Source organism: Vidua chalybeata, chromosome 32, assembly GCF_026979565.1.
Source record: "Vidua chalybeata isolate OUT-0048 chromosome 32, bVidCha1 merged haplotype, whole genome shotgun sequence".
NCBI classification, from domain to species: Eukaryota; Metazoa; Chordata; class Aves; order Passeriformes; family Viduidae; genus Vidua; species Vidua chalybeata.
The window spans coordinates 1-13,597 of NC_071561.1; the positions used below are offsets into that span (position 1 = coordinate 1).

At 72.5% G+C, this 13,597-nt stretch overlaps 4 protein-coding genes across 6 annotated transcripts; 1 reads left to right on the plus strand and 3 right to left on the minus strand.

Moving 5' to 3' along the window:
* Positions 1-3: 3 nt before the first annotated feature.
* On the minus strand, positions 4-3,323 carry LOC128801969 (delta(14)-sterol reductase TM7SF2-like). The gene is made up of 9 exons (XM_053968148.1): positions 3,240-3,323; positions 2,723-2,901; positions 2,444-2,483; positions 2,055-2,219; positions 1,715-1,812; positions 1,194-1,307; positions 648-810; positions 282-362; positions 4-200 (listed from the first exon to the last, which is right to left on the minus strand). The coding sequence occupies exons 1-9, from the start codon at positions 3,292-3,294 to the stop codon at positions 4-6; spliced, it is 1,092 nt and encodes a 363-aa protein (XP_053824123.1). The 5' UTR covers positions 3,295-3,323.
* Positions 3,324-3,525: 202 nt separating this feature from the next.
* Positions 3,526-5,554, minus strand: CDCA5 (cell division cycle associated 5). The gene is made up of 5 exons (XM_053968179.1): positions 5,471-5,554; positions 5,014-5,105; positions 4,723-4,752; positions 4,330-4,611; positions 3,526-3,910 (listed from the first exon to the last, which is right to left on the minus strand). The coding sequence occupies exons 1-5, from the start codon at positions 5,547-5,549 to the stop codon at positions 3,830-3,832; spliced, it is 564 nt and encodes a 187-aa protein (XP_053824154.1). The 5' UTR covers positions 5,550-5,554; the 3' UTR covers positions 3,526-3,829.
* Positions 5,555-5,605: 51 nt separating this feature from the next.
* ZFPL1 (zinc finger protein like 1) lies at positions 5,606-8,406 on the plus strand. Of its 2 annotated transcripts, XM_053968178.1 has the most exons (8): positions 5,606-5,710; positions 6,043-6,151; positions 6,225-6,336; positions 6,785-6,978; positions 7,106-7,169; positions 7,648-7,737; positions 7,833-7,941; positions 8,160-8,406. In XM_053968178.1, exons 2-8 carry the CDS (start codon positions 6,050-6,052, stop codon positions 8,326-8,328), a joined length of 840 nt encoding a protein of 279 aa, XP_053824153.1. In that variant the 5' UTR covers positions 5,606-5,710; positions 6,043-6,049; the 3' UTR covers positions 8,329-8,406. The 2 variants fall into 2 exon arrangements, with proteins under 2 accessions (XP_053824153.1, XP_053824152.1); XM_053968177.1 differs by lacking the exon at positions 7,648-7,737 and having other exon boundaries at positions 5,608-5,710.
* A 102-nt stretch (positions 8,407-8,508) lies between these two features.
* On the minus strand, positions 8,509-13,427 carry LOC128801985 (EGF-containing fibulin-like extracellular matrix protein 2). Of its 2 annotated transcripts, XM_053968175.1 has the most exons (11): positions 13,378-13,427; positions 13,041-13,137; positions 12,762-12,810; positions 12,023-12,256; positions 11,584-11,703; positions 11,181-11,297; positions 10,918-11,052; positions 10,221-10,334; positions 9,750-9,882; positions 9,365-9,548; positions 8,509-9,071 (listed from the first exon to the last, which is right to left on the minus strand). In XM_053968175.1, exons 2-11 carry the CDS (start codon positions 13,131-13,133, stop codon positions 8,844-8,846), a joined length of 1,407 nt encoding a protein of 468 aa, XP_053824150.1. In that variant the 5' UTR covers positions 13,134-13,137; positions 13,378-13,427; the 3' UTR covers positions 8,509-8,843. The 2 variants fall into 2 exon arrangements, with proteins under 2 accessions (XP_053824150.1, XP_053824151.1); XM_053968176.1 differs by lacking the exon at positions 13,378-13,427 and having other exon boundaries at positions 10,933-11,052; positions 13,041-13,207.
* Between the last annotated feature and the right edge of the window lie 170 nt (positions 13,428-13,597).

Sequence of the window (13,597 nt, forward strand, 5' to 3'; positions counted from 1 at the left end):
GGCTCAGGAGCGACACAGGGTTTTGGGGGGACCCCAGCGAAGGAGGGGTGCCCCAGCAGGGTGAGGGGGGGTCTCACCGCAGGGAAGGGTCCAGCCCAATGCCATCAGCAGCTCCCCAAGGTCATCGGGGCGTCGCACGAGCCCCCACCAGCCCCCTGCCAGCAGCACCTGCCCCGTGGCCGTGGGGACTGTGGGGAGACCTGGGAGGGAAACGGGAGTCTGTGGGGTCCCAGATTTGGGGATCCTTGGCGGTTTGGGTTTCCCGGGCTTGGGGGTCTCACCGGCCACTCGGGGGTCTCGGGGGTCACGGCTGAAGAGGCTCCTCTGGGTGGTGGCACCGTGGAAGATCCACAACCCCAGGGCTGGGGGGGAAGGGGAGGGGGATGTCAGGACACTCCAAACTGCCCGAGACCCCCCCCCGAGCTCCTCATTGACACCCCACAAATCCCCCCAGTTCCCCCTGAACCCACCCCACCCCCATTCTGCCCTGCTGCACCCCCATTCCCCCAGTTAATCCCCAATTAATCCCTAGCGCTCCCATTAACCCCAAATCCCCCCAGTTCCCCCCAAATCTCCTCCAGTGCTCCCAATTCCCCCCATTTGTTCCCCAGTCCTCGCCCAATTCCCCCAGTGTCCCCTGTGCCCACCGTAGAGCCCCCCACAGGCAGCCCCCCCGGCTCCCCCCAGCTTGTTTTGGGGTCTTCGCAGGAGCAGCAGCGCTGGGAGGGGACCCCCAAAAGGGCCCCAGGCAAGAGCCCCGAAGACTCCCAGGAACCCCCCGGGGCCGGCGGGAGAATTCCTGCTCAGCTCCTGGGGAAGGGGAAGAGGTGAGACCCCACAACCCCCCCCCCCCCCCCCAAACACACCTCACCCCCCGGGGGGATCCCAAAAACCCCCTGGAGACCCCACAGACGCTCCCACTGCCCCCATACACCCCCCGGAGTCCTCCCGTGTCCTCCCACCCATCCCGCAGCGCCCCCCCCTTCCCCCCCCCCACGGGGTCCCACTCTCCTGGGGGGTTCCCTTCACCGGGGGGGTCCCCCCTTGTCTCCCCCCACCACGTCCCCCCCGTGCCCCTCAACCCCCCCACGTGTGGTTTCCCCTCGCTCACCCCCTCCCCATCCTCCTGCGCGCACCCGTGACCCCCCCACTCGTGTGGTCCCCACCGTGTCCCCCTGTGCAGTTTCCCCCACCCTGAGGCGCCGCAGCACCGGGACCCCCTGAGCGGCCACCACGAGCACAAGGGGCAGCGACGGGGACCCCCAAAGCCGCTGCTGCTCCCCCAGAGCCGCCGCCAGCACCAGCAGCTGGGGGGGGGGACATTTGGGACACGGTGGGGGCAAAGGGGGAGGCAAAGGCGGGGGGGACAGGTGGGACACGGGGGGACACAGGCACGGGTGGGGGCACAGACGGGGAACAACAGGGGGAAGAGCCCGTTAACCTCCTGGGCCCGCCTCTCGTCCCAGTGCTCCCAGTCCCTCCCAGTTTGCCCGCAGTAGGCCCAGCCGCCCCCCCCCATCCTCCCCAGTACCCCCCGCACCCACCCAGTGTCCCCCATGTGTTCTCCCAGTCCCCTCCCAGTGCCTTCCCACTCCCTCCAGTGCCCACCCAGTCTTCCCCCAAGCCCCTTCCAGTGCTCCGCAGTTCTCCCGGTGCCCCTGCAGCTCCCCCAGTTCCCCCCAGTGCCCCCCAGTCCCTCCCGGTGCCCCCGTACCCAGGCGCAGAGCCCGACCCGCTCCCAGTGCAGACTCTCGGGGGGCTCCAGCGGGGACCCCAGTTCCCCCCCCACGAAGAAATCGTACACAAGGTGTCCTGGAGGGGGAGGGAGCACGGCCTCAGCCCCCCCGGATAGCCTCAGACCCCCAGGCCGACCCCCCAGCACAGCCGGCCCCTCCCCCAGCACCCACCGCCACCCCCGAGGCCCCTCCCGCAGATCCCCGGAGTCCCCCATGACACCCACAGACCCCCCAGCCACCCCAGCCCGCTATGACCCCCCCCCCCGGATCCCCTCCCCAGACCCCTAATCCCCCCCTCAGCGCCCCCCCCCCGCTCACCAGTGCCTCCCCCCCGCAGTCGCCGCCGCGCGAGGAGGACGAGCCCGAGGCCGAAGGCGACGCTGGACGCTGCCGCCGCCAGCGGGGGGAGGAGGGGGCACAGGGGGGGCAGGGGGACCCCCAGGGCCAGAGCCCCCCCCAGGGCCCCCCCCAGCGCCAAGAGCCCTGAGCCAGCGGCAGTGAGAGCTGCGACCCCCGAAGGGACCCCCCGACCCCCCCCAGCCCACACCCAACCCATGCAGAAGGACCCAAACGGACCCTGGACCGCCCCCCCCGTCCCCCCCAGAGTCCCACCAGGACCCCTGCCCACTCCGAGGGACCCTGAGCTCGGACCCTCACCCAGCTCCCTCAGGGACCCCTGCCAGCCCCCCCGAGGGCCCCCCACTCACAGCCGAGGTCCCAGAGGGGTCCTGGGGCGTCACCGGGGCTCTGGGGACAACAGAGTCACCGTGACCCCCCCTTGAGCCCCCCCTTCCAGCCCCCCGGGTCCCCACCCCTTTCCCACTCCCCCCCTCAGTGTCCCCAACGCCCCCGAGCCACCCTCCCCGCCCCCACCGTGCCCCCCACCCCCCAACTCCCCCACATCCCAAATCCCCCCAACCCCCCCCATCCCCTTCATATCCCCCACCCCCCAAATCCCCCCAATCCCCCCCGCGCCACCCCCTCACCCTCGGGGGTCTCCAGCAGCTCCCGAGCGCGTGGGCGCCCACCCAGGCGAGGACGAGCGCGAGGGTGGGGGGGGTGGGCAGGGCCAGGGCGGGGGTCCCCCAGCCCTCCCCCTCCCCCATGCACGCGCTCACGACCCCCACGAGCCCCAGCGGCAGCAGCAGCGTCAGAGCCCCCGCGCCTGGGGGGGGGGGGGGGGGGGCGGGTGAGACCCCAGCCCAGAAAAGGGACCCAGGAACCCCCGTCCCACCCAAGGGAAGGGGCCCGGGTGTGTCCCCCTCCCCAAAACGTGGACAGGGGTCACTCCCCCCCCACCCCTGCTGGCGGTCCGAGGGTCGGGTGACCCCCAGCCCCCAAAAGGGGTCCCCGACCCCTCCCAAAAGGGGACCCAGGGCTCCGGACACCCCTCCCCCGGCCCCTAAAAGGCATCAGGAGCTCCCTCCCTCGCCCCCCCCCCCCGAAAAGGGGACCCAGTGGTGCCCCCACCCTCCAAAAGCGAATCCTCCCCCCCCCCCGTACCCCAGGGCCCCCCAAATTCCAGCTCGGGGGTTGGAGGTGCCCGGGGGGGCTCCATGGCTGGGGGGAGGGCCGGGGGGGACAAGGGGATTTTAGGGGGTCCTGGACGCACAATCTCCGCCCCTGGGGGCGTGGCTGAGCAGTCGCCACGCCTCCCAGGCAGGTGATGTCACCGTGCCGCGCGCTGATTGGCTCTAGCGCTGCCCCACCCCACCCATAAAGACACGGTAACCCTCGCCTGCTGCTTTGTGACGTCATAAGCTACGTCACCAGACGACACACGAGGAGGCACACGACAAAAACTCGTTTAATGAGTAACAAACGAGGGCGGGGGGGGCTTACAGCTCCTGGGGGGGGGTCCCACACATCGGGGGGGCCCTGGCACATCGGGGGGGGCCCACACATCGGGGGGGCCCCTCCCACGGGGGTCTCCCCTCAGGGTCCCACAGGGCGGGGGAGGGGCTGTGCACGGGGGGTCCTTGCACAGGGACCCCCCGGTCCCGAGGGTCCCGTGAGGGTCCCCCGGCATCTCTCCAGTGCGGAGACCACAGAGGTCATGAGACCCTCCCGGGGGTCTCCCGGGGGTCTCGGGGTCACTCCACGACGAGGGGGAACCTTTCGGCCTCCTCGAACTGTGCGTTCATGGAGGCGGCCCAGGCCTCGAGCTCCGACAGCTGGGGAGGGGGAAAGGGGTCACTGAGGCACTGGGGAAGGGGGGAATGGGGAATGGGGGCACTGAGGCACTGGGGAATGGGGGAATGGGGGGCACTGGGGGAACTGGGGTCACTGGGGGAAGGGGGGTCAGTGGGGGAAAAGGGGGGGAAAAGGGGGGTTGCAGGGAACAGCAGGGCAATGGGGAGGGTCAGGGGGGTGAGGGTCCCACATATTTGGGGGGGGGGGATGACTCTGAGGGGGTGATGGACTCCTGGCCTGGGGGGGCACTCTAGGGGCCTGGGGAGGAAATGGGGACACTGAGGGGGGGCATTGGGACTCCAGGGGAGTGGGGGGGTCCTGGGGGGCTGCAGGGACATCAGAGGGGGCATAGAGGGGTCCCTGGGGGGTCCTGGTGGCGTGGGGGGGGGGCGCCACTCACATCAATGGGCGCCACCTTCTTCTTCCTCCTGCGCTCGGGGCCGCCGCCGATGCCAGGGAGGTCCAGGGGGGGGATCTGGGGGGGCTCGGGGGGGGCTGCGGGGGGCAGATTTAGGGAGAGGGGGCTCAGCGGGGCCCCCCCCAGCCCCCGCGGGGTGCCCCCCCCCTCCAGGCGGCTGTAGGAGCGTCGGACCCGGGGGGCCACGGGGGAGGGGAGGGGGGAGGGCGGAGGGGAGGGGGCGGCGCAGGGGGGGGCAGGGTCGTTCTCCTTCTGGCTCTGCAGCTGTGGGGAGGGTTGGGGGCGTCAGCCTGGGGAGGGGAGGGGACAGCAGGGGGGTCCCGGCATTTGCAGGACCCCCCCTCCCCACCACGTCCCCCCTCCCCCCCAACACACCCGGGGGCTCCGTCGGGGTCGGTCAAAGTCCTGTGGGGGAGGGGAGAGGCTCTGTGAGCTCCAAAGCCGGGAACTGCCCCCAACCCCGAGACCCCCCCCCAAACCCTGGGGCTCCTGGAACGCCCACCAGGACCCCCCACGACCCCCTGGGACCTCCCCCCGAACTCCGGGGACTCCTTATGCCCCTGAGAGCCCCCAACCCCTCGGACCCTGCCCAAAGCCCTTGGGGGACCCCCCCCCGACCCCTTGAACCGCCTCCGAGCCCCCGGAACCCCCCGGTCCCGCACTCACGGGGCTGCCCAGGGGGCTGCGGGGCGGGGGTACCCAGGGGGGGCCGCCCCGGGGCGCCGAGACCACCAAGCGCTTGGAGCTGCGTCGCGTCACTGCGGGGGGAACGACGGGAGGGGGTCGGGGCTGGGGGTCGTGACCCCCGACTGCCCCCGGGACTCCCCCCGAGCCCCCCAGAAACCCCTCAGGGACATCCCAAACCCCCCAGAGCCCCCCCAGAGCCGCGGCACGGACACCCCCGTCCCGCAGTCCCGCCCATGAACCCCCCCCGGCCCCAAATCCCCTCTGGATCCTCCCAAGACGCCCCCAGCCCCAACAGAACCCCCTCCCCCCCCAGCCCTATCGCCCCTTCCCCTCCCCACATCCTCCCCAAATCCCCCCCCGGGACCTACCCCCCCCCAAATGCCGCCCATGGGCTCCCCCCAGGACCCACCCAGACCCCGTCAGGGCCCCCCCCCACCCCTCGGGGTCGCTCCCGCCGAACGCCGCCCGCCACCGGCTCCCGCCATGGCCATTCGAACGGGCGGAAGTGGCGTCATCTCCGCGCGCCGCGCGGGAGGAGGCGGCTCCGGCCGCCATCGCGGGTGCGGCGGCGCCGCAGAGCCCGGACGCACTTCCGGGGACGGCGGCTGCGGGTGACGCCATCAAAGAGCGACGCACCCGGAAGCGCCAGCGAGGCAGCGCGTCGCCATAGGAACGTGTGAGTGGGGGGCGGGGGGGAGGAGGCCGAGGGAGACTTTTGGGGGGGTCTGGGGGGCTCCGGGGGCGTCCAGGAGGGTCTGGGAGGATCCTGGGGAGCGCTGGGCGGCGCTTTGGGGTGTCCCGTTGGCGTCCGGGGTGCGCTCGGCGGGTTCCGGAGGGTCCCGGGGCCTTCCCGGGGGCCCTCGGGGGTCTCGGACAGCGGGAGCTTCTTCTGGGGAGGGCGAGGGGCGGTGCCGGGTCTTGTCGGGGGCGAGGAGGGGGGCCCAGAAGCCCTGGGACCCCCCCAAATTCCGCGCTTCCCCCGGCCCCGACGCCCCCCCGCGCCCCCAGCCCCGCCATGGGCCTGTGCAAGTGCCCGAAGCGCCGGGTGACGACGCTCTTCTGCTTCGAGCACCGCGTGAACGTCTGCGAGAGCTGCCTGGTCAGCGCCCACGCCAAGGTCGGGGGGCTCCGGGGGCCGGGAGGGGCTCCGGGGGTCCCCCCGCACCCCGCTGAGCCCCGTGCCCCCGCAGTGCATCGTGAGGTCGTACCTGCAGTGGCTGCAGGACAGCGACTACAGCCCGCAGTGCCCGCTGTGCCAGGCGCCGCTGGGCGAGCGCGACACCGTGCGCCTCGTCTGCTACGGTGGGGGGGCCCGGGGGGCTGGGGGGCGGCCTGGCAGTGACTCCGGGGGGGTTGGAAACAGAGGTTTAGGAGGCTGGGGGTCCTGGGGGTGTTGGGGCGCTCGGAACTGAATTCTGGGGGGCTAAAACCCGTCCCAGGAGGGTTGGGGGGGCTCGGAATGGACTTTGGGGGGGGCGTTGTGGGGGCCTTAAAAGTGAATTTTAAGGGGGCTGGGGGGGTATAAAACAGCTTTTAGGGGATCGGGAGGGGGCTGGGGGGTGTAAAATGGCTTTTTTGGGGGGCTGGGGGAGTGTTTGGGGGGTCAGGAGGGGCCTGGGGGCAGTTCAGGGGGTTCGGGTTCTCCCTAGGTCCTTCCAAGCCGCCTCGGACCCCCCCGGGCTCCCGAGACCCGCCCGGGGGGGGGGGGTCCGGGGGTGCCCTGACCCCCGCGCCCCCTCCCCGCCCCCAGACGTGTTCCACTGGCCGTGCCTGGCGGGGTGGGCGCGGGCGCTGCCCCCCCGCACGGCCCCCGCCGGGCACCGCTGCCCGCAGTGCGGGGGGCCGCTCTTCCCCCCCCCGAACCTGCAGGGCCCCGTGGCCGAGGCGCTGCGGGCGCGGCTCCGGACGGCGCCCTGGGCCCGGCCCGGGCTGGGGCTGCCGCTGGTGAGTGCCAGCGCTCGGCGAGGGCCCGCAGCCAGCGCCCAGAGCGCCCCCGAACGCCCCCGAGGGCCCCCGAACGCCCCCGAGGGCCCCCGGGCGCCGCCCTGAAACGCTCCCAACCCCCCCCCAGATCGAGGACTCGGAGGAGCCGCCGGAGCCTGAGACCTCCCCGGAGCCTGACGGGGGCTGGGACGGTGCGGGGCAGCCCCAAAAACACCCCCAGGGCCCCGCGGGAACAGCCCTGGAACCCTGCAGACCCCCTTGGGAGCACCCCCGGGAAGCTGAGCCCCCCCAAAAACCCACCAGAGACCCTCAGAACTGTTCTCTGCCGACCCCAATTCCTCCTCCGAGATCCCCCAAAATCCCCCCGGGACTCCACAGACACCTCGGACCCCTCCTCCCCGGAACCCTGAGCTGTGGAGGGATCCCCAAAAACCTTCCCGGGAGCCCCAAAATCCTCCCTGGAGCCCCAGTCCTCCCCTGATCCGTCCCTGGGACTCCCCCCAAAGCCTCTCCATGGGGCCCCAAAACCCTCTGGGACACCTCAACCCCCCCCCCCCCCCCCCCAAATCTTTCCTGGCACACCCCAACCCCTTGAGACCCACTCCTGGTCCTGCCTTGGGACCCCCCAGCCCCCTCGGGCAGCCCCAAGCCCCAGCTCTGTGCCCACAGCCCCCCTCACGCCGCCCGAGCCCCCCCCGAGCCCCCCCACCCCCCACGCCGTCGTCCACATGGGGGGGGAGACCCCGACGCTGCACGCCGGTGAGTCTGGGGGCGTCGGGGTCCCCACGGGGGCAGAGTTCAGCGTCCCCCACCCCGGGCGGGTTTTTAGGGTCCCTCTGCCTGCCCTCCCCCAGGCTCTGCTCCCCGCAAGCCCCTGGGGGGCCGCGAGGCCTGGAGCCCCCCCGACCGCGACGAGGACAAATACCGGCGGCGGCCGCTGGCCTGGCTGCCCCCCAAGCTCAGGTGGGGCTGGGGGCGTCCGGGGGGGGTGGGGGGCGCTTTGGGGGGGTCACTCTGGGGGTGTCATGGGGTCCCTTTGGGGGTCCCTTTGGGGGTCCCTGGGGTTCCTTTGGGGTCCCCTTGGAGGGGTCCCTTTGGGGGTCCCTGGGGTTCCTTTGGGGGTCCCTTTCGGGGTCCCCTCGGGGGTCCCGGGCCCCCCCTCTCTGACCCCTCCCCCGCAGGTGCCGCATGCGCGGGGCTCCACGGCGCCCCCTGCTGGCGCTGTGCCTGGGCGGGGCCGCGGCCTTCACGCTGCTCCTGCTCCTATTGGGCAGCCTGGGCAGGGGCGGGGCCGACTCCGACCCCGCCCTGGAGCCGCTCAACAACCCCCACGTGAGGGTGGGGCACTGACCACGCCCCCGGTGGGCAGGGCTACAGTGGGCGTGGCAAATAAAGGGCGCCCCCTTGTGGAGAGGGAGGCAGAAAGTGTCCGTGTGACTCTTGGGGGGCACCGCTCCCTCCCAGTCCCTGCCAGTCCCTCCCAGTCCCTCCCAGTTCCCAGCACACCAAACTGCTCAGCACTGACACTCGTTCTTTGCCCCCAACCTGGGGGTCTCGGACAGTTCTTTGGGGGTTCCTGGGGATTGTTTGGGGGGGGTCACTTGGGGAACTTGGAGCACCCAAGGAAGAAATTTTGGGGTCCCAGGTAGGGTGAGGGTCATTCCAGGGAGGTTTTGGGGTTCCCTGGGTAGATTGGGGCAGTCCTGGGGGGGCTTGGGGCCCTTTGGGGGTCCCAGGGGGTTCTTCAGGGGGTCTTGGGAAGGGTTGTGAGGACCTGGGGGGAAACCGGGGGTCCCGGCAGTGGGTTTGGAGGCCCCCGGGCACAGCTGGGGCTCCCAGTGGAGTTTCTGGGGGTGCCCCCCCCCCTAGAACGGGTGGGCCCCCACGGACAGATGGAGGCGGAGCAAGGCCAGGCCACGCCCAGCCGGAGGTGGTGGATCCCAAGCGCTGGGGGGCGGGGTCTCTGTAGTTGGGGGCGGGGCCTCGTGCGGGGGGCGGGGCCCTGGCCCGAGCAGCTCCACCTCCAGCAGCAGCTGCCGCGGGCCCGCCAGGGGGCGCACCAGCTCCAGCAGCGAGCTGTGATTGGTCAGCGCCTGCGGGGGGGCGGAGTCACACAGAGACCCCCAAATTCCCACCGACCCCCCCCCAAATACGGCCAGAGACACCAAAGAGACCCCGGACAGCCCCGGCCCCCAAACCACCCCACAGCTGCCCCAGCCTCCCCTCCCCGCTCCCCCACTGCCTTCCAGACCCCCCAGAAATTCCCCGGAGCTCGCTCAGAGCCGCCCCAGATACCCCCAAATCCCCCCCAACCCCCCCCTCCAAAGTCCCTGCGAGCCCCCCCGGTTCCTGCTGAGCCCCCCCAAGCCCCCCCAACCCTTGTTACCCGCAGGCGAAAGGTGCCGGGGGGACCCCCCCGCAGCCGCAGCCTCTGGGGGTCCCCCGGGGGGTGCTGGAGCTGGAAGATCCCGGCGGGAATGTCGGGGATGTGGGGCAGAGCCAGGAAGCGGTGCAGGAGCCAGCGCGGGCGGGGGGCACAGCCGGGGCCCCCCCTGGGGCACACGCAGGTCCTGGGGCCCAAAGAGGAGCATTGGGGGGGGGAGGGGGGATCCCCAAACCCGGGACCCCCCCCCCCGAGACCCCCAAACCTCCCCTGAGATCTCGGCCCCCCCCCCCAGTGGGGTTACAGGGACCCCCACCCCCCCCAGGATGGGGTTTTGGGGGCACATGGGAGGGGCCGGACCCCTCCCCAGGATTTTGGGGATCCGTACCCATTGCTGTGGGGGTGGGGGGTGTAGGGCCCCCGGCAGAGCTCGCGGGGGACGCAGATGTGCCCCCCAAAGGTGTTCTGGCACCTCTGGGCCCCCCCGCAGTCGTGGGAGCCCTCGGCACACTCGTCCCGGTCTGGAGGGGAAGGGGGGGACTTTGGGGGGGGGGCTGAGCCCCCCAGTGCCCCACAGCCCCCCCAGACTGACCACAAAGCCCCCAAACCTGCCCACAGCCCCCCCAAATCAACCCCAGAGTCCCCGCAGCCTCTCCGCAGAGCCCCCAACCCCCCCCACCCACCACAAACAGCTGCCCTGGAGCCCCCCCAGTCCCCAAACGGCCCCCAGCCCCCCCAGAACCCCCAAACCCACCCCATCACCCCCAAATGTCCCCCAGAGCCCCCCCAGAGCTCCCAAACCCACCCCATCACCCCCAAACAGCCCCCAGCCCCCCCAGCGCGCCCCTCACCCCCGTACCCCGGCAGAGCGCCCCCTCCTGGGCATAGCCGGGGGGGCAGAGGCAGCTGAAGCCCCCCGGGAGGTTCTGGCAGCGGTGCTGGCACGGGACCCCGCCCCGGCACTCGTCCACGTCTGAGAGACCCCGGGGGGGCAGAGAGACCCCGTGAGACCCGGCGGGGGGGGGGGGATGGAGCCACCGCCCGCCCCGAGGTGATACCCGAGGGTCCCTCAGCCCCGCCCCGGCCACGCCCGTGCCACACCTGCCCGGCACGGGCGGGGCCGCAGCTTTGGGGGCGGTGCTACCGCTCCATGGGCGTGGCTATGTATTTCTGGGCGTGTCCACTTTAGCTGGGCGTGTCCAGAGCCCGGGTGGGTGTGTCCACACCAGTTGGGTGTGTCCAGATCCCCAATGGGCGTGCCCGCACACCTGGGCGTGTCTGCACCCCTGGGCGTGCCCGCACACCTGGGCGTGTCTGCACACCTGGGCGTGTCCGCAGACCTGGGCGTGCCCACACACCTGGGCGTGCCCGCACACCTGGGCGTGTCTGCCCACCTGGGCGTGTCTGCACACCTGGGCGTGCCTGCACACCTGGGCGTGTCTGCCCACCTGGGCGTGTCTGCACACCTGGGCGTGCCCGCACACCTGGGCGTGTCTGCCCACCTGGGCGTGTCCGCCCACCCGGGTGTGTCTGCACACCTGGGCGTGCCCGCCCACCTGGGCGTGTCTCACCGTGGCACTGGAGCCCGTCAGCACCCAGCACGAAGCCGGGCCGGCAGCGGCAGCGGAAGGAGCCGAAGGTGTTGAGGCAGAGCTGGGAGCAGCGGGCGCCCATGGAGCACTCGTCCACGTCTGGGGGGCAGGGGCGGCTTCGGGAGGGGGCCTGGGGGGGCATCGCCTGCCCCCAACCCTCCAGGGCCCAGAGAGAGTGGGGGAGGGTCTCCCCGCCATGCCCAGGGGGGGTCTGGGGGAGCTCTGACCAAGGCAGGAGCGGCCGTCGGGGCCGAGGCTGAAGCCGGGGTGGCAGCGGCAGGCGAAGGCTCCGGGGGAGTTGGCGCAGCTGTGCTGGCACCAGCGGAACTGGCACTCGTCCTCATCTGCACCAGAAACGCCCAAATCCACCCCAAAACCGCCCCGTAAACGCCCCCTGGGACCCACCCCCAGCACTCGTCCTCATCTGCACCAGAAACGCCCAAATCCACCCCAAAACCGCCCCGTAAACGCCCCCTGGGACCCACCCCCAGCGCCCGTCCTCATCTGCACCAGAAATGCCCCAAAATGCCCCAGAGCAGCCCAGAAACACCCCTGGGACCCACCCCCAGCCCACAGATCCCCACGGGCCCCTGCAGCCCATGCCCCCACCCCAAACCCAGCCGCACTGACCCACGCACTCGGTGTGCCGGTGCCGGTAGCCGGGGGGGCAGCGGCACTCGAAGCCCCCCGGGAGGTTGATGCAGTCCTGGCTGGGCCGGCACGGGGGGGGCCCCGCGCACTCGTCCACGTCTGGGGGGGCACAGGAGGGGCGGAGGCTCCGGGACCCCCCCCCGGACCACGGGGTCGCCTCCCCGGCCCTCTGGGGGCCCCCGAAATGACACCCACCGCCCCCCCCCCAACCCCGTGAAACCCCCCCCGGGCAGCCCCACCCTTCCAGACCACGCCCGCAACCGGCCCCACCCACAAACCGGCCCCACCCACTCCCTTTGCTCAGCCCGCAGCTCATCGGCCCCGCCCCCGCCCCTTTCACAGCCCCGCCCACCGATTTGCATACACATAAACACGCCCCCCCATCCCACCCACCCCCGCAGGCCCCGCCCCTCTTCACCTGCGCAGGTGCCGTCGGGGGCGGGGCCGAAGCCGGGGGGGCAGCGGCCGTCGGGGGGCGGGGCCGGGCGCGGCGGGGGCGGGGCGTGCGGCGGGGGCGGGGCCGGGGCGGGGCCGGGGGCGGGGCTGAGCAGCGCGGCCGAGCGCGGCAGGCACAGGTACCCCCCGAAGTGGTTCAGGCACTTCATGGCGCCCCGGCACGGCCGCGGCCCCTCCGCCGCGCACTCGTCCACGTCTGGGGGGCCGGGGGGGGGGAGCAGTGAGAGGGGAGCCCCCCCAGAAACAGCCCCGGGGCCCACGGACCCCCAAAACAGCCTGAGAGGGGCCCCGTGCCCCCCGCCCCAAAATCTCCCCCGAACGCTCCCTGAGACCCCGTCCCACCCCCCGGGCCCCCCCCCCCAAGACACGGCTCGGGACCCCCAGCCGCTCCTCCCCAGCACCCCCCGAGAGGGGCTCAACGCCCCCCTGAAATAACCCCGGACCCCCCAAACACCCGTGGGGAGGGGACACCCGACACGGCCCGACCCCCCCACCCACACCCTGGGAGCCCCAAAAACCCCCAAAACATCCCCGAGGGGAGCGGCGCCTCCGAACACCTCCCGGGGAGCCCGGGACCCCCCAAAACCCACGGACCCTCCGCAGCGCCCCCACTAAACCGGGGACCCTCAAACCCCCCGCGTTGGGCACCCAGACACAACTTCCCCCCCCCCGGTTGGGGACCCCCAAATCCCCTCCCCCACCTTTGCAGTGCTCGGTTTCGGGGTCCCACTCGTAGCCATCGCTGCACTCCTGGGGGGGGGGGGGCGAGGGAGAGAGGGTCACCCACCCCCCCCCCCCAACCACCCCGAAATGCCCCCATCCCCCCGCCCCTCCCCCATAACGGCTCCAGAAGTTTGGGAATGAGGGAGGGGCCAAGGAGTTTTTGGGAGGGGGCACTCAGGTGTTTGGGGGGGAAGAGAAAGGTTTTGGGAGGGGGACCAGGACCCCCCGCGCCCCCCCCCAAAGCTCCCCTTCCCCACCGCGTAATCCTCGGGCTCCTCCAGGTCCGGGGGGGCCGCGGGGGCCACGGTGGCGCCGAGGAAGAGGAGGAGGAGCAGCGAGGGGGGGCCCATTGCGCTGGGGGGGGGCAGGGAGGGTCACCCCAAACTCTGCAACCCCCCCGGAAGGGCCCAGCCCCCTCCTGGGAGCCCCCCCTCCATCCCCGGGACGCCCCTCCCCCAACCAAGCCCCCTCTGGGGTTCGGGGGGAGGGGCGGCTCTGTGGGGGAGGGGCATCTCGGGGGGTTCCCCGCCGGGGAAGGGGTGGGGTGGGGGTGTGTGCCCCCCCCCCCCCCAAAACCCCCGCGGCCTCACTTACCTCTCTCAGCTCTGGCTCCTCCCCCCCCCCAAATCGGCCCCGGAGCGCGGGAGAGCCCCTCCCCCACCCCTAAATGCCCCTCCCCCTCATTCCCCCGCCCCCCGAAGATCTGGGGACCTCCACACTTCCCTCTCCTCACTTCCAGGTTTTGGGGACCCCCCCCCCCAGCCCTGTCCCTCCCCTCCTTGGAGCTTTTGGTGCCCCCCCAACCCCTCGCTGA

What these genes read in the sequence shown, in the direction of transcription:
- LOC128801969 (XM_053968148.1), bottom strand. Translation starts at nt 3,294, where the DNA reads ATGGAGCCCCCCCGGGCACCTCCAACCCCCGAGCTGGAATTTGGGGGG. An exon ending in ACCCCTCTGGGACCTCGGCT is followed by an intron (nt 2,220 to 2,443) that starts GTGAGTGGGGGG and finishes CCGCTGGCTCAG; the next exon opens with GGCTCTTGGCGCTGGGGGGG. An exon ending in TGCCTGTGGGGGGCTCTACG is followed by an intron (nt 363 to 647) that starts GTGGGCACAGGG and finishes CTTCCCCCCCAG; the next exon opens with CCCTGGGGTTGTGGATCTTC.
- CDCA5 (XM_053968179.1), bottom strand. Translation starts at nt 5,549, where the DNA reads ATGACGCCACTTCCGCCCGTTCGAATGGCCATGGCGGGAGCCGGTGGC. An exon ending in GGCGGGAGCGACCCCGAGGG is followed by an intron (nt 5,106 to 5,470) that starts GTGGGGGGGGGC and finishes TTCCCCCCGCAG; the next exon opens with TGACGCGACGCAGCTCCAAG. An exon ending in AGAAGGTGGCGCCCATTGAT is followed by an intron (nt 3,911 to 4,329) that starts GTGAGTGGCGCC and finishes CCCCCTCCCCAG; the next exon opens with CTGTCGGAGCTCGAGGCCTG.
- ZFPL1 (XM_053968178.1), top strand. Translation starts at nt 6,050, where the DNA reads ATGGGCCTGTGCAAGTGCCCGAAGCGCCGGGTGACGACGCTCTTCTGC. An exon ending in CCGGGCTGGGGCTGCCGCTG is followed by an intron (nt 6,979 to 7,105) that starts GTGAGTGCCAGC and finishes ACCCCCCCCCAG; the next exon opens with ATCGAGGACTCGGAGGAGCC. An exon ending in GACCCCGACGCTGCACGCCG is followed by an intron (nt 7,738 to 7,832) that starts GTGAGTCTGGGG and finishes GCCCTCCCCCAG; the next exon opens with GCTCTGCTCCCCGCAAGCCC.
- LOC128801985 (XM_053968175.1), bottom strand. Translation starts at nt 13,133, where the DNA reads ATGGGCCCCCCCTCGCTGCTCCTCCTCCTCTTCCTCGGCGCCACCGTG. An exon ending in CGAAACCGAGCACTGCAAAG is followed by an intron (nt 12,257 to 12,761) that starts GTGGGGGAGGGG and finishes CCGGCCCCCCAG; the next exon opens with ACGTGGACGAGTGCGCGGCG. An exon ending in CCCCGACGGCACCTGCGCAG is followed by an intron (nt 11,704 to 12,022) that starts GTGAAGAGGGGC and finishes GTGCCCCCCCAG; the next exon opens with ACGTGGACGAGTGCGCGGGG.